General features: G+C 38.8%; 1 protein-coding gene across 3 annotated transcripts in view; it reads right to left on the reverse strand.

The window, feature by feature from the left end:
* Nucleotides 1–6914: 6914 nt before the first annotated feature.
* The window catches only part of ASTN1 (astrotactin 1), a 422412-nt gene continuing 410768 nt past the window's right edge, over nucleotides 6915–18558 (reverse strand). For all 3 annotated transcript variants that reach the window (XM_063428244.1, XM_063428242.1, XM_063428243.1), the window contains 4 exons: nucleotides 12413–12548; nucleotides 9642–9742; nucleotides 8793–8976; nucleotides 6915–8013 (listed from right to left, as the gene is read on the reverse strand). In XM_063428244.1, coding sequence (XP_063284314.1) covers nucleotides 7776–8013; nucleotides 8793–8976; nucleotides 9642–9742; nucleotides 12413–12548 — 659 coding nt within the window. In that variant the 3' untranslated portion in view covers nucleotides 6915–7775. The remainder of the gene's footprint in view (nucleotides 8014–8792; nucleotides 8977–9641; nucleotides 9743–12412; nucleotides 12549–18558) is intronic.

An 18558-nucleotide genomic window follows, 5' to 3' on the forward strand; every position in this document is an offset into this window, starting at 1 on the left:
CTCTACCTTGTGCCCGCTGATAGGGGTGACGTTGCACAGCCTAAAATAACTAGTGAGTGATTATTTTAAAAAAGGGCCTGCTGCTACAATTGATCTTACAAGAACATGTGCATTCGGGTTTCTGAACAACATCACCTCTGCACTGCAGTTGCTGAGAGTGTGTTTATTATATGTCATAGCGTATAAAAGCTTTTTGAATACAATAGGCATAGGCTGGATTTCTGTACAGACAAGTCAGCTGTTGCACCTTTTCTCCACTAGGTGGAGCACTTTGTTTTTTTATTATGCGATAATGTTTGTTATGTGAAGTATTACGGGCAGTGATGTGTATGTTGGATACGGGAGGTTAGACTGGCATGTGCCTCTATGGTCAGATAAAGGGAATTTTGAGGTATGTATGCAGTATATAATAGCTATAAAGTACTTACAGTTGGTTTGAACATAAAAAATTGTATTGGTTAAAATATTTTAACTATAGGGTAAACACAACATCTCCAAAGCTGAACAATTCTTTTTGTATACTGTACATACAGACTAAACAACCAATATAAAATTCTATGGTCTACCTTATCTAACTGATGGCTAAACCGGGCATTCGAGTAAGATGGATACATTTACTTTTCACCTTTCACTAGTTGTAGATAATATTATCCAATAATTGTATTCATTCGAGCAATCTCAGAAGTGTGAAAAACTAAAATGAATTAAACGTATATGTGGAAAATCCTGTGATTGAAGTAATAAACAATGAGTTTATCCCAGCAGTTTATGTTTGTGAAATAAATTCCCCATGATGCACAGCCATCTGTCTTTAGGTTGAGAAATGTAATCCACAAATAAAATCTGAGCGTAAACGGGGAGCCATTGTGGTTTTTGAGGAGACCTGATGACAGCAGGGTTTGCTGTGATTCTACCTTTGTAGACAAGGGGGGAGATTTACTAAGGCAAAATTAGGTGGTATTCTGGGAAAAATACTTGATAAGGAGCAGTCGCCGTGGAGACCTGGAAAATGTCTGTCATCGTTCAGCACATTGCTCAAGAGTTGTTTTTTTCTTCATTAATCTCCCTGATAAACTACAGATTCAGACTTTAGTCTAGTGTTCGGCGGTGAATGTTCAAAAACTGATCTTTGGATGCCATGGGCTTGACAGCAGGAAAAACAATATAAGGTGTTTATAAAGGGAAAAAAAAAAAAAAAAAAAAAGCTCTACTGAGAGCCAAGAAAATAATGTTTTTGACCAGACAAAAGTGACAATTTGGCAGACTTCCTCTGCTTTATAACATATGACGCATGCACCTATAACTGGATTATTATCTAAGCGCAACACAGTTGACTTTAACGCACAGAAAGCACAGACAAAGCCGGGTTTGTTTCATGATTAGACGACTAGGTGCTCAGAGACGTTGGGTCACACGTATACTATAGGGGATTAAGACCTTAGGAACTGGGGAATCTCTTGTCCGTTTACTCTAAGTGTGGAGTCTAAAATACTGTATAGTGTACATACTATTCACACCTGTTAATTTTTGGGATATTATGTCAACCCATAAAATAGGTATCCTTTCTAAAATATATAATATTACTTTTTTTCTGTGTTTGTTCTGCTTTGGCAGTATATATATATATATATACATACACTTTGCTGCTCTCCAATACAGCACTAAAAGGGACTTGAAGACTTTCGACACTTTTACTGAGCATTTACTGTTTATTGGATGTGAGTTTAGCACCCTAAATAAGTGTTTTTAGGGGGTTAACATGGACTCCGGGCAGGTGATAACTTTTATAACTGCATTTTACACGTGTTTATCTTCTGTAATGTAACACATGAAATTGCTGTTAGATTTATCTAGACGCAACAGGTGTTTTGTGAGTGCACTAATGCTAGCAAGGAGCATCAAATGGAAAGAGAAATACCTATAACTTTGTAATTAAGAGGATGTTTTATCCTCCAGCAGGACATACTACGTGCTAACCTGACAAAACATGCCTAAGAATTAAATACATTTTCACTTATATGCCGAATGAGAACGTTGAATATTCACGAACACCAGTGCTCATATTGTTAAAGGTAAACAAAATAGAGCATTTAAAAAAAAAAAAAATGTTTCAGAATTACACACTTCGATATTATTTAAGATGTTGGAAAATTGCATTACTTCGTCAAACCTGCAGGAAAGCAGCAATTTTCTCCTGCACTGAAGCACTATCTGTGCAGGAGACTACTATAAGACACAGTATGAAGTGGACCATGCGGAAGAGATTTGCCGCCAGCATCCTGCTGTAAAACAGTGGTGTAATTTCAAGGATTCTATGATCGCGGCATTGAAACTTTTACATCTTTTGCGAATTTTGCAAAACGCATCTTGGGAGCATAAATTAACAATAGATTTTGCTTAATTTCTCTGCTCTACCCATGAGCCCATTTTTTGTATCCTCATATGAACTCCTGCAATCCTGTATACATCTAATACTGTCAGCATTTGTTATATGTTTTTCCCGCATTCACATTGTAAATGTCTTCTCTGCAATTCCCATTGATTAATTCTAATGTATACTGGACAAGTCTGGTCGGTGTACACTGGTGAAAGCTGTGTGTACCTTAGATTTTTTTATTGGTCTGTTATTCTAGGACCTTCAGCTGAAGTCTGCCACCCCACCACCTTCCCACTGGACATCTCCCAATCCCTTACCTCTTTACCAATGCATTCCAGATAACCTTTATTTTGTTTTCCCTTTTTATATTCACTTGATCCTCCTTATGGACATCATATCATGTGAGATTTCCTTCAAACTACTAATTTATCGTTTTGTCCGTCTTTAACTCTACTCTTGCACGCAAATTGTCAAAGCTTATTGTAAAAACAATGTAAGATTTGCTTAAAGGAATCATATAGTGCCAGGAAAACAAACTTGGAGTGCCCCCCTCCCTCAGAGCCCCCCTCACTCAGTGTTTAAGGGGTTAAAACCCCTTCAGCCACTTACCTTAATAAAGCCCCCAGCGCTGGTGACCTGTCCTCCCCCGCCGACATCAGTTCCCGAGTGGAGCCGAATGCGCATGCTCAGCCAGAGCCGTGTGCGCATTCAAACCCTCCAATAGGAAAGCATTACTCAATTTCCAATGCTCTCCTATGGGGATCTTATTTGACGCTGGACTCCGTGAGGACGCGTCAAATAAGTGTGATTTACTCAGTGTAAATCGCGGAAGTGGCCTCTAGTGGCTATCAGGGAGACATCCACTAGAGGCTTTATTAACCCTGCAGTATACACATAGCAGTTTATCTGAAACTGCTATGATTTCAGCTGCAGGGTTAAAACTAGGGGGACCTGGCAGCCAGACCACTTCGTTGAACTGAAGTGGTCTGGGTGCTATAGTGTCCCTTTAAGGGTGTAAGGGTTTATTAAGTAAACATTAAGTGATCCGTAGATGTTTATCAACCTGTAAGTTGAAAATCCGACCTTAAGATTGCTTTAATCTTCACCACAAATCACTACTTAGTGTAAAAACCCATTAGATATTAGGCGGTTTACACTTGGAACCTGGGCCCCATCACAATTTAAATCAAAAATACATTCAAAGTGTTATCATTATGTTTTAAGCAAAAATGACAATCAACCTCTGTGTGTCTAGAAGTCAGGTTATCTATGCTCTTGTTCACCCATCCCAGAATGCAAGTGAAGTTTGCAAATCATTGCTTACGTGAAGAGATCAATCCTGGTTTTATTGGCACAAATATATTAAGGCACTACATTCTAATATGAGACTGGATATGAGAATCACACATATGTTCGTGCACTTGCTATCACATACACTATATACCTGCCTAAAAAAGTACTTGAAAAATCAAGGAGGCAAGGGCTGCTTAATGCTGCTACATTGTGCATGGGTAGGCAACCTTTGGCCATCCAGATATGGTGAAATGTATCTACCCTGATGTTTGCCAGCCTTATGACAGTATGCGCATTATGGGAGATGAAGTAGACAACCTCTGAAAAGCTGAAGGTTGCCACAACCCCTGACTTAATGTATCTTCTATATATCTATGCATGCATATTCCAAATCACTGACTAGACTGACCTTCCTACCTACGCCTTATCTGCATAATCATCTTATGGCATGGGGAAGCCCACACACTTTGTGTACCTAGAGAACTTGAAGTTTAAAGTGGTACCGTCACTTCTCTGGAAATTGCACCATTGAACAAAAAATATTGAAAATAACATATTTTGTGTAAAACGTGTTTTTTTTTTCATGAGATGCTAAGTTTTCCTTTAAAATGTATAGTAAAGATTTAGTAAATCACATCACAATCAGGTTTAAACTAGGCCCAGCCAGGGCACACATTACAAATGATGAACAGTAACAGAAACATTATTTAATTTCTCCTCTTCTCTCTATGCCGACTGTAAGGTGCAAAGGACAGAATGTATAACAACGATTTACAAGGAACTTAGATGGAGGTGCCCGGTCGCAGTATAAGGAGTTGTGGATTTCTACATTTAGAAATTACATTTTTCACAACTAGTGAACACATATTTGTTATATGCATGCCATTAGCTTTAAGGTAATAAGTGGAACAATCAGGCCTCTACTGTTTTACATGCATGACAATATATCATTTGATCTCTGATGTTAAAAACATCTATAGTTTGTCACATATTTTTCTACATATCACTATTGGGAGCCTAGCTTAATGAAAAAAAAAATGAGAAAAAAGTGATTGCCAATAGGGACATAGGTATTTCCAAATGCATTGTTTTCCAAAGTTTCCGCTCATCTTTTTAGTAAATATATTCAAAAGAGAAGGTATAACAGGATTAGTAAAAATAATAATAATAAACACCTCAATAAATAAAAGTTGTCCTAAATTCTGCAAATCAGTAGCTGACTCACTGATGCTGTTTAGCGGATAGACCTTTTAATGTTTCCTAATTACGTTTTTGAGTGACAGATGGCAAGCTACGGTTTGCTAATCCTTTTGGCACCTACAGAGTCACCTACAGAGTCACAGAAATCCCAGTTCTGTATCTAATGTTCAGTTCCTGGCCAGCTGGCCCCAAGAGAACAACAAAAGTAAGACTTGCGTGCTTTTAGCATGATTGTATTTTGTTCAAACAGGTCAGGCGTGTTGCAAGTCTGTGATAAATTATGATTCCTGAACTAAAGTGTAAATCATTTTTACAGTATGTGTGAAAGGTGCATTGCCTGTGCTTTTCTCTCATTAATTATTCTTCAAGTATAAAAATTTAATGATTGTATTCCATGGGAACACTGATCTGATGTTCTAAACTGCTGTTAAAGAAGAAATATATGCCGCAAAGATTACAATTGGAGCAGAGAAACCAAATCGTCTCTGCTCAAACAATTGCTCGGTTTGTAGTAAACGACCCATGAATTGATCCCAGATGATGCAGTAGACACAACTATTACAATCATCAAATCACTGTTTGATAGCATTTTGTGGTGGAATACATGCACTGTTTGTTGAGTTTCACCGTAGGCTAGATTTCATTCTCAGCATGGTTGCCTGCAAAAAAGGGCAAGTTGAGGCAATTGACCACTCCTGTAATTCCAACGAGCTTTGTAATTGTATAGTCTGAGGCCTATTTGCAGGGAAACTCCTTCAAAGTAACAAGTGGGTTAGGAGATTCATGCACTTGGCCATTTTTTTAACTGACATATTTTTCTGTGAACCCTCATGCTTCTTTTACAATCTAGAAGAGGGATGTCCAACCGTAGATAATATGTATTAATTAAACTGGATTCAGCCCACAGCATTTTAGGAAGATTTGGGTGAAGGGGGAAAACAAAATAAAATAAATTAATGTTTGAAAAACCTTTATTAGACAACTTCTTAATCTGGCTGGGAGTTATTGTAGGTTATTTTTTCATTAATATGCCCAACCCTGGGACCACAGATTCCATCATTCTCTGCCAGGAATGGGGTGGTTAAACATCTTGTGTAACATAGTCTAAAAGCAGCTGGATGTCAAAGAGTGGACACCCACGAACTAAACAGAACATGCACACTTATGAAACATTATCTTCCATGATGTAATTATGGCTGTATTCAGAGACTTAAGTACTTTTCTTACAGACCGTTCATCTCCTCAGGAAATCTGCTTAGGACTTTACCAAGTTGTCCTCTCTTATATTTTAAATTTAAAAGCGCAAATAAAAAAATATATCGCTAGAAGTTCTGGGTTACGTGCTTGAAGAACACTGTTTAAACTCAGGAGGAAACCAATCGAAAGATCAAATTGGGTATGTGTTTTTATGCATTTAAGGTTCTATACTTCTGAAATTCATTATTGATGTCAGATAAATAAAATATAATTGCAGTAAGATCAAGATCAATCATGTTTATACCAGTTGGATTCAGAACTACCGTGGCTGCTCTGTTTTCAATATTGTTTTTATATTTCTTTTAAATCTGAATATATCATTGATTATTTCTCTACTAGTTAGTTCATGTCCGTGCTTCTGCTGTGGGCTATATTTGAAGCTACGTTTTATGTGTGTTTGTTGGACTGTACATAAACTAGTTGTTGTTGAGTTAAACAAAGCATCTTTAAGACATTGGTGTGGGCAACTGGAGTTCTAATTATTCATTATACTTGTGGGTCATTTGGTTAATCCTGCCTCAAGACAAAAACAGTCCGCTCCTGAGAAACACCATCTTTAAAGGCCAATAAGAGACATTCCTCAATGATATTCCTTCTTGAACACATTTTTTTTTAATTATATGATTTTTTCTTTCTGCTATGTATTGTAGATTTAAATCCCAGAATATTATTATATAAAGTCACAAATTATTGATCTTGTAGAATTTCAGCTTGTCACTTATGAGTATGTGTTTCAGCAAATATCTAAGTTCTTTAAAGATAGGAGATAGCTAAGACTGTTAAAGAATACACAATAAAGATATGAAGGCTCTACGGTAAAACACAAGTGCACATTAACACTTATCTAGGTCAGTATTAGATTATTGAGCTGAAGTAAGTTGTGAGATAGAATCTGCATCCCCTTCTGCCACCAAACTTGAAGCTGTTTGTTATTCCAGTTTTAAATCTGGAAGACATGGATAAATAAACCCTCCCCCGTGAGAATCAGGCACTATGTGAACCGCTCTGTGGCTCCCAGACTAGTATAGGTAGGGAGGAAGCAAATTGATAGCAGAGCCAATATTGCCATATCTTAGACTGGAACAAAAGCCTTAGTTTAAGTACATTATACTAGTGCAAGAAGACCAAGGAATGGACACCCACTCACCTAATGTATGGTGAATAACTAATCTCTAACTATTTTGGCTACTCCGATTACTGATACTATCCTATGCTGTGGATGAAACTATATACTATTTTCTATAGTTTTCACTATATTTCTCTCGCTTCCATAGGGGTTTTTCTTACAGGTCCCCTATGGCAGTGAAAGGGTTCCACATATCCATTAAATAGAGTAGTGACATTTGATGTAACCATTTAAATACGTATATCCAGAATAAGAAGAACTGTAGTTTAAATACTGTAGGATATAGGAGATGATGGACATCCAGTTTTTGTTTTGGATGTTTGAATTGTTTCTTTTATCAAATTGTTTTCAACAACCCTAATTTTAGAAGCCTACCAGGTGATAGCAAACTGTTCTTGTTAAAGGTGAGGGTTCAGTGTTGGGCCAGTCCAGCAATTTTTCTTTTTCTCTTAAATCTTCTCACCTGCTTTCCATCCATCCATATTGTGTACCTGGTACTAGCTGTAGCACCAGGATTTTTGGTCAGTTTTCCTTACTATCTCCATAGTCATTGCTCAACACAACAAGCATTTGCTCCTCACAGTTCTTCCGCATGTCACGGCTCAGTTCGGTCCAGTTTAATGCTCTAGTTTTGACTTCACTGTAACGACAAGCCAGGTATCTCAGTGAAGATCGACGCAGGCTGACCCGAGGTTCACTGAGGAGATGGCTACACCAGGGACTTAGCATATCCAGTTGAGAGAGCACCAAACTCGCCTTTCTGGAAGAGCCAAGGAGAGATAGACATAAAAGGACAATTATAAATAAATGTTTATGACCAACAAAACCTGAACAATTCATGTGTTCCCACATTTAGATTTGTATTTTTCTACACTTAATCCTAAAACCAAAAACTGTGTTTCCATTGTTGTAACATCAGTTAGATGGGCACTATGGGCATCAAAGATGCAAGTATGCATCTGAATGAGAAAAACAGCTTCTTACACTGTGGCCTAACCTCCTCACCTACTACTTCAAGGAAAGACAAGATAGGCTTGCAAGAACAAGTGCTGCCTTGTATGCACAGCAAAGGAAAATAATATGTTAAAATATACTGGAACAAACACAAAACTGTGATGCAATTCCATTCCCCTGCTACAAGAATACTAGTAAAGTTTATGTGGACCACTACATTTGTTCTGCTTGCCTTAAAGAAACACAAAGGGAACCATAACAACATAATTCAATGGAGACTTGGGATTAAACCGCTTGTGAATGGTTTAATACCCAAAGCTCATCCAACAACATGTACCTCCTGGCACCATACCAACTTCATTTTGATGAAGTTGTTATGGTTCCAGGAGAGTTCCTTACAGAGTTCCTTTAAGGAGTTAGAGACCTTTGTGCCTACTGTCTCATGGAGCAGTGGTAAGATGAAGGAAGGAAGGTTCACAGCCACAAAAGCTGAGTAGTGCTAATTTTTGCAGTAACCAGATATCTAGTTGGCCTGAAAAACATTGAATACATCTCAACAAAGTAGTTATAAAGTGTATAGTATACCTTGGTCCAAGCTCATCTTCACAGCGCCAGGTAAACTCCCCAAAGCTCTGGAAATGCAGGTTGTAGTGATAACGTACACGTTGAAGGTTGGGCGATCCCAATTCTAGTAGAGTGTTATAAGCTGTCTGCTGCTCTTTGCCACTGGTGTAACCATTAAACAGGTTGTAGATTTTGTCAGCTACCTCTGGGGATGCATACAGTAAGTCACTTTAAAGAATTGTAAATGGAACAGTGACATTTATATAATTTACTTGCTATTGTTGCACATTCATTTGTTGACTTAAATGCAAAATAATAACTACAGTGCATTGGAAGGTTACATAAGGCCACTCTAATTAGTTCCAATTATCCAAACTCATTATTTTTTCAAGATAGAATTAAAAGTACTATACTTCGGTTGGAGGAAGAACAGAAAGATGGGGCAATAATCCATTTAAAATATTCGTATCATCTTTAACAGTTGTTAAGTTTGGCCTTAATTACGTTTAATTGGTTTGCCAAAACAGGCTAACTGCAGGGTCCTCTCTAACGAGTATAGCAGTTAGGGTTATTTTTTCCAAGGAAAGAACATTCCAGCAATTTATAACATTTAATTAATTAGAAACACTAATTCATTTGCTTCTGTAGCTACAATGGTTTTAGGCTTTTAGGAAGAATTTCATGAGGCGTAAATATTTATGTAAATTAAGCACATTTCTTTCACCCTGTCCTCACGAATCGAGGCAAACATTGAAAATATCGGAAATACATCACAAACCATGGGTCATAACACACAGATAGATTGGAGCCTTGATTATTTAATTGTGAACATTGTGGTTTAGATGATCATACTGGGGAACTAACAATTACCTTGAGATTTAACGTCATCCACCTCTGGGCAAGGCATTTTGACTGTCACCTGGCTTGGGTCTGAAAGTCGGCCTGTGCTATCCACTCCCCATAGAATAAATCTGTTCAGAAAAGAAGAAACCAATTGACAAGGTATCAACCACTCATGCAGACAGCAACATTTCTGTTGGGAATGAGATCTTCACCAAGCTTCCGGTGATTGTGATACATTTACAAAGGAGCACAGCTAAGGTAGTCTGAACGTAGAATCCTAAAGAAAATCACATTTCTTATTTGATTTCTATTATCTCCTCTTCTGCAAGTTGCAATTATCCTTTAAGCATTAAAATAAACCCCTTTAACCTCTGGTGCATACACAAAAGGAAAACTTTCAAATATTCAGCTACAGATTCTGTCTCAGCAGGTCTGATATTGTATTTCGACTGGCCTAATAAGCAAGAAGATAGATTAGGAAGAGAATGACTTTATATCTTGAGGCTGACTTTGCTGGGGTTGGAGAGGAGTTTGTGACTTTAAATGTGCAATATGTCTTATCAGCACCATGGACAGGGAATGAGAAACGAGGGCTGTCTGTTGGCAGCTCGGAATGTTGTGCTACACTTTGCTCTAAGCATGCATTCCCCAGAGACCAGTATTTTTGTGAAGCCAAACGATAACACTGAGCCGTGGAGTTGGGAACCAGAATTAGATTAGATATACAAAAGGATAAGTTGTCGGTTATGTGTTGTGAAACTTCTGTGCTTTGAGAGTAAACATCAGTTTTAATAGAAAAGAAGTGCATTGTTGTATTTCCTTATTACATTACCTTTATTAAGATTTCCAGATATATTTGCGAATATGTGAAAAAAACGAAGCTAACATAAATGAAAAAAACAAACATAAACTGATGCTACAGTAGTGAAAATCAATCTAAATATGTAACAGACTATCAATATTTACACCTGTTAATCTAATCTAACAGAACAAAATAAATGTAATAACATCTAAGTCTGCAAAACTTTGTAAAAAATCTTCAAAAGACACCTTTTCAAAAGTACTTAAAAAGTATCGATAAGTAGATCCAAGACCCTACTTTCAAAACTGCACCTCCACCCTACAAATGCTTTGCAGGAATATAGTTAGATAGTTACATAGGCTAAAAAGAAGACACGTGTCCATCAAGTTCAGCCTTCCTCACATCTGTTGGTCCAAAAGAAGGCAGTTTAAAGCACTTCCAATTTTGGAACAAAATAGGAAAAACATCTTCTTGACCCCAGAATGGCAGTCAGATTTATCCTTGGATCATGAAGCTATTACCCCACAATTTAAAATTTATATCCTTGAATAATATGTTTTGCAAGTATGCATCTAGTTGCTGTTTAAACAGACTCTGATAAAAACCACAAATTTCAGAGAGATAATTCCACATTGTTCTTACTGTAAAAAAAACATTTCCTTTGCCTTAGAGTAACTCTCCTTTCTTCCAGTCTAAATGTGTAACCTTGTGTCCTTTGTATAGTCCTGTTTGAAGGGGTTTTAATTTTGTTAACCTTTCTTCACAACTAATACCTAATAAGCAAACTACCATGCAGATATTCATGTTACACTTCTATTGGTACATTTGGGAGCTGTCTACTGCTTTATACAACATTTGAACCAAATTATCCACTTGTATCCACAATAATATGCAAGCAGTCTATCTGAAAAAAAAATGGGTTTTCACCTATTGCTTCTTATCACTGTAGTTTTGATTTAAGGGTGTTTATAGCCAGTCATTCCTTGTCTTTCCTCCTCCTAATACTGATCCTCCTCTTTCGCTCTCCCTTCAAGTGGTATCCACTTAAGTCCATCCTTGGAAGCGGCATCATACTTGATTCTGGCCTTACCTTTAAGCCTCACATTATTATTATTATCGCCATTTATATAGTGCCAACAGATTCCGTAGCACTTTACAATATTAATACAGGGGGGATTTAACTATAAATAGGACAGTTACAAGAAAACTTACAGGAACGATAGGTTGAAGAGGGCCCATAGGAATGCCCCTTCTCAGTCTCTCCGCTCTGCCATGACCTTCTCCTGTCCGCTGCTCGCACCCGTATGGCCAACTCGCGCGTGCAGGACTTCTCACGGGTGCCTCCCTTCCTATGGAATAGCCTGCCTACCGCCATCAGACTCTCCCCTAGTCTTCAATCATTTAAGAAGTGCCTTAAAACCCATGTCTTTAGTAAAGTTTATGGCCTCCCAGACTAACCTCTACCTCACATAGCTGTCTCTTGCTCTCTCCTAAAGGGCAGCACTCTACTCTCTCCTCCAGCTCTGCTTCACTCCCACCTTATTTGATGGCTATTTCCTGTCCTAGTTTTTTTTTACCCCACCTCCTTTAGACTGTAAGCTCGTTTGAGCAGGTCCTCTTCAACCTATCGTTCCTGTAAGTTTTCTTGTAAGTATCCTATTTATAGTTAAATCCCCCCTCTAATAATATTGTAAAGCGCTACGGAATCTGTTGGCGCTATATAAACGGCGATAATAATAATAATAATAATAATAATAATAATAATAATAAAGTATTTTAACTCTCTCCTCAAAAACTTTGTGTGAATAGATTCTTGGTTTACATAGATGCAAAACACAACTCAGTCCAAATGCTTTTGCCCTGGCAGCATAAAATTTTATTTTATTTTTTGCATTTTATAAAATAGCTCCATTATTATTATTTAAATTAATCTAGAACCAAAATTTAATTAAAGTAATTTGCTTGAGTTCCAAGATATTATACAGCATACACTCACATGTAAGTTGTGTCTGGTTCCAGGCAGCGAATTATGATTGATATAGTTGAGGAGTGTTTGTCGGGTAGCTGAGCTGGCATCACACATGGGGATTTGGCTCCTGAAATGATATCTTCCACAAAACTCAGCACCATCTCTGAATAATGAGAGTATATTGAAAAAAAAAAAAAACACAGGAAGATGGAGAGAAGAATGAAAAGACATATTGTGAAAAACTGCAGGAAGATAGATTTTGAGATCAGATCAAAGTATAATATTTCATTTTGTTTGTCGTTTGCCGAAAATGAATGAAAATATCAGGATATGGTTTGGTTGAATATCCCATGGCACAAGAACAGTTGTTGGTGTGCAACTACCAACTGGCAGGGGATTAATGAAGTTGTTAAACAAAATGCTACAGGACTGATAATTAAAAAAAATTTTTAAAAAAATGAAAAAAACTAAACAGAAGCATCACCCTTAATGCAGATATATCTTAGGTATTTTAGAATTTTATTATACATAATCACCTTTTAGGTAAGATGAAATAGGATCTACATTGCAAAGTCAATTATTTAAATTCCTGCTAAAAAAAAATTTCAATTGTATTAATGACTTTAAAATATACACAGTGTGTTACTTTATATCAAGGGTGCCCAAAAGTAGATCCCCAGATGTTTTAAAACTCCAACTTCCATGATGCTTTGTCATTTTAAAGATATTCTAAAGGCATGCAAAGCATCATGGGAGTTGTAGTTCTACAGCATCTGGGGGTCTACCTTGTGGGCACCACTGCTTTAGATAATCAAAAAAAATATATGCAGCAACATGACTTGCACACCTACACCTATGTCACTGTTTTGCCTTACTGAAGCAGGATATTTGTCTATTTTTATTTGTTTTGTTTTTTTGTGACAAGATTTGATATGTATCCTATACAGTGTCTGTGTTTAAATCCTGAAAATATAAAAAATGAACTAACAAATGAAAAATTGCAATGGTTTACATTTATAACACATATATATTAGTGATGTCATGAACATAAAATTTTCAGTTCGCGAACGGCGAACGAGAACTTCCGCAAATGTTCGCGAACGGGCGAACCCGGCGAACCGCCATAGACTTCAATAGGCAGGCGAATTTTAAAACCCACAGGGACTCTTTCTGGCCACAAAAGTGATGGAAAAGTTGTTTCAAGGGGACTAACACCTGGACTGTGGCATGCCGGAGGGGGATCCATGGCAAAACTCCCATGGAAAATTACATAGTTGATGCAGAGACTGGTTTTAATCCATAAAGGGCATAAATCACCTAACATTCCTAAATTGTTTGGAATAACGTGCTTTAAAACATCAGGTATGATGTTGTATCGATCAGGTAGTGTAAGGGTTACGCCCGCTTCACAGTGACAGACCAAACTCCCCGTTTAACGCACCGCAAACAACCGCAAACAGTTCATTTGCACAACCGCAAACTCCCCATTTGCACAAGGTTGGATTCCAAGCTAGCCATGTCCCGTTCCTTGTCCTCACTGATGTCATTGAAGGTCTCTTCCTCCACCCAGCCACGTACAACACCAAAGGTCCCCGAAAGGTGACAACAAGCCCCCTGGGACGCCTGCTGTGTTTGGTCTTCCACCTCCTCAAAGCCACCTTCCTCCTCTGATTCCTCTTCTTCAGACTCCTCTCTCTGCATTATTATGAGGTGTGTTAAGTAGTACTATTCCTATCATTTTAATCCCTGTTACGTCCCCTATCAGGGGACGTTTATATGGCATCGATTTTAGGAACCGGGAGATGGAAAAAGATGCTTGGTCGGTCCTCCTACTTCAAATTTGGGGCACTGCGCGTGCAATCTAATGTGCCACCAGATAGGAGTGGTGTATTAAGTAGTACTATTCTTATCAGTTTAATCCCTGTTACGTCCCCTATCAGAGACGTGTATATGGCATCGATTTTAGGAACCGGGAGATGGAAAAAGATGCTTGGTTGGTCCTCCTACTTCAAATTTGGGGCACTGTGCTTGTAATCTAATGTGCCACCAGATAGGAGTGGTGTGTTAAGTAGTACTATTCTTATCAGTTTAATCCCAATGTCACGACTACTAGTGTGGTCCAGCAAGCAGAAACTATGTAAACATATACATAGGCAAGAAAAGGAAAATAAAAGGACAGAGCGTAAACCAGACCTTAGAATGGCCGGACTAATACGCTAGAGACAGAGAATGGTCAAAGGGAAAGCCGAGGTCAAGGAAGCCAGAAAATACACAATGCCGTTTACACAAGCCAAGTCAGGGAAGCCAGAATTCAGAATAACCAGGGAAAAGCCAAGATCAGGATACCAGGAAATCAGATTCACAATGATAAAGCACTCTCAGGAAACCAGGAACAGGAAACCACGACAGGGCAAGGTACTGGGGTGAGCTAGGGATTTAAATATCACGCGGCGAGCCGGCAGCCGTGACACCCTGTTACATCCCCCTCATCAGGCCTTTTTTAGTCGAATGTATCGCCCACTGTCAGTCCCTTCGGGATCCATCCCTCATTCATCTTAATAAAGGTGAGGTAATCTAGACTTTTTTGACCTAGGCGACTTCTCTTCTCAGTGACAATACCTCCTGCTGCACTGAAGGTCCTTTCTGACAGGACATTTGAAGCGGGGCAGGCCAGAAGTTCTATCGCAAATTGTGATAGTTCAGGCCACAGATCAAGCCTGCACACCCAGTAGTCAAGGGGTTCATCGCTTTTTTTAAATGCAAGCTATTGTGACACCAGTGAGTACATGGTGGCACTGGGCAGGCCCTGAAACGCACACGTGTGAAGGAAACTGACTGCTATTATATTACAGTCAAAAAAGTTTATTTTTTTTTAAATGCAAGCTATTGAGACACCAGTGAGTGAGTGGTGGCACTGGGCAGGCCCTGAAACGCACATGTGTGAAGGAAACTGACTGCTATTATATTACAGTCAAAAAAGTGTTGTTGTTTTTTAATGCAAGCTATTGTGACACCAGTGAGTGAGTGGTGGCACTGGGCAGGCCCTGAAACGCACACTCGTGAAGGAAACTGACTGCTATTATATTACAGTCAAAAAAGTTTTTTTTTTTTTTTTAAATGTAAGCTATTGTGACACCAGTGAGTGAGTGGTGGCACTGGGCAGGCCCTGAAATGCACACGTGTGAAGGAAACTGAATGCTATTATATTACAATCAAAAAAGTTTAGTTTTTTTTAATGCCAGCTATTGTGACACCAGTGAGTGAGTGGTGGCACTGGGCAGGCCCTGAAACGCACACGTGTGAAGAATACTGACTGCTATTATATTACAGTCAAAAAGTGTTGTTTTTTTTTAAATGCAAGCTATTGTGACACCAGTGAGTGCGTGGTGGCACTGGGCAGGCCCTGAAACACACATGTGTGAAGGAAACTGACTGCTATTATATTACAGTAAAAAAAGTTTGTTTGTTTTTTAAATGCAAGCTATTGTGACACCAGTGAGTGAGTGGTGGCACTGGGCAGGCCCTGAAACGCACACATGTGAAGGAAACTGAATGCTATTATATTACAGTCAAAAAAGTTTTGTTTTTTTTAAAAGCAAGCTATTGTGACACCAGTGAGTGAGTGGTGGCACTGGGCAGGCCCTGAAACGCACACGTGTGAAGGAAACTGAATGCTATTATCCCCTTAAGGACCAAACTTCTGGAATAAAAGGGAATCATGACATGTCACACATGTCATGTGTCCTTAAGGGGTTAAATTACAGTCAAAAAAGTTTTTTTTTTTAAATGCAAGCTATTGTGACACCAGTGAGTGAGTGGTGGCACTGGGCAGGCCCTGAAACGCACAAGTGTGAAGGAAGCTGAATGCTATTATATTACAGTCAAAAAAGTTTAGTTTTTTTTAAAAGCAAGCTATTGTGACACCAGTGAGTGAGTGGTGGCACTGGGCAAGCCCTGAAATGCACATGTGTGAAGAATACTGACTGCTATTATATTACAGTCAAAAAAGTGTTGTTTTTTTTAAATCAAGCTATTGTGAAACCAGTGAGTGTGTGGTGGCACAGGGCAGGCCCTGAAATGCACATGTGTGAAGGAAACTGACTGCTATTATATTACAGTCAAAAAAGTGTATGCTAAACTGAATGCTATTATCCCCTTAAGGACCAAACTTCTGGAATGAAAGGGAATCATGACATGTCACACATGTCATGTGTCCTTAAGGGGTTAAATTACAGTCAAAAAAGTTGTTGTTTTTTAAATGCAAGCTATTGTGACACCAGTGAGTGAGTGGAGGCACTTGGCAGGCCCTGAAATGCACACTCGTGAAGGAAAGTGACTGCTATTATATTACAGTCAAAAAAGTTTTTTTTTTTTAAATGCAAGCTATTGTGACACCAGTGAGTGAGTGGTGGCACTGGGCAAGTGGGCCCAGTATACGCTGTAAGCCTGACACACAGGCTGGTAGGCAGGCAACTGCAATTACATTACAAAAAAAAAGCAGACTGATGTTCTAGCCCTAAAAAGGGCTTTTTGGGGTGCTGTCCTTACAGCAGAGATCAGATGAGTCCTTCAGGACTGTAGTGGACACTGAATACTACCTAGCTATCAATTTCCCTATCAAATCAGCAGCAGCTACACTGTCCCTACTCTCACTAAGACTGCAGCTTCACAATGAATGTAAAATTGATGCTGTCCAGGAGGTGGGAGGGTCTGGGAGGGAGGGTCTGCTGCTGATTGGCTGGAGTGTGTCTGCTGACTGTGAGGTACAGGGTCAAAGTTTACTCACTGATGACGAATAGGGGGCGGACCGAACATCGCATATGTTCGCCATCCGTGGCGAATGCGAACAATCGATGTTCGCCTGGAACTATTCGCCCGTGAACCGTTCGGGACATCACTAATATATATATATATATATATATATATATATATATATAACATGAACAACAATATATAAACAACATTTCTATATTATCCAAAATGTACATTCAGTACATACATGAAAACACAGAAATTGTAAAATAACTAATTGAATCAATTCCTAGAGCAGAGGTAGGCAACCTTCGGCTCTCCAGATGTTGTGGACTACATCCCCCATAATGCTCTTACACACATAATGCTGGCAAAGCATCATGGGAGGTGTAGTCCAAAACATCTGCAGAGCCGAAGGTTGCCTATGCCTGTCCTAGAGGAAAGTTTGCCGTGCATGCGCCTTAGGTTTCCTATGGGCGCTGACTTTTGGAGGAGGAGGAGAGAGTGTCAGCACAGAGGGACCTAGGTGCTGGACTAAAATGAGAGTGAAAATAGTTTTTAACCCTTTATTTTCAGGAGGGTGCAATGGAGATGGGGCAAAAAAAAACACCTTAGTGTTAGGAATACAGTAAAGTGTTCCTTTAACTGATTTGAAAATAAAAGTTTATTAATTTATATTTATATATATGTAGTACTTTTGGTGCACAGAGACATCCCCTTTTCTCTGACAATGCAAAACAGTGCTTTTTTGAGAAAAAAAACTATGCTTACATTTTGCAGAAAATGTTTCTAGTGCCCATTAAACAGCTGCCTCTCCTATGTCTCCTTTAATTCTTAAATAACTTCACATTTGACATCAAAATGCACAAAATGATTACGCTGACTAATGCTTTTCATAAAGAAGCATTGGTTGCGTGGATAACAGTCATACACCCAAGGTGAACAAGGTCTGGGTCAGTGACACAAATGCCTCACTGGCACTGCCCAAAGATTGTAGATCCACTCAGGTCTCATCAAGAATAAGCAGGCTGGCACACCAAGGGCGGACTACGCAAGGAGAGCAGTTTCAGCTGTTTCTGCATGGTCCTAGGGCCGTGAGCATATCATAAGTATGCCTAATATTGTGATCACACTACACTTCCTAGAGACAGTTTTTGGTGTCACTAAAAAGGTACTCCAGGGAACAAAGTCAGGCTGGTGGGATAGGACTCTAAAATAGGGAGAGTGCCGTATAAAATTGGGATGATTGGGATGCCTGGTGATTGCCATGCATGTTCCATACGTCTGGAACACAGATTGTAATACTTGATGATATCACTTTGGGCAAATGGGGTGCAGTGAGGAAACTATTCCGTATGTTGGCAATTGCAACTCATTTAGCTTTTTTGTCCCATTACATTTTCTTTTTGATAAAGAAAATT

Source organism: Pelobates fuscus, chromosome 7, assembly GCF_036172605.1.
Source record: "Pelobates fuscus isolate aPelFus1 chromosome 7, aPelFus1.pri, whole genome shotgun sequence".
Taxonomy (NCBI): Eukaryota; Metazoa; Chordata; class Amphibia; order Anura; family Pelobatidae; genus Pelobates; species Pelobates fuscus.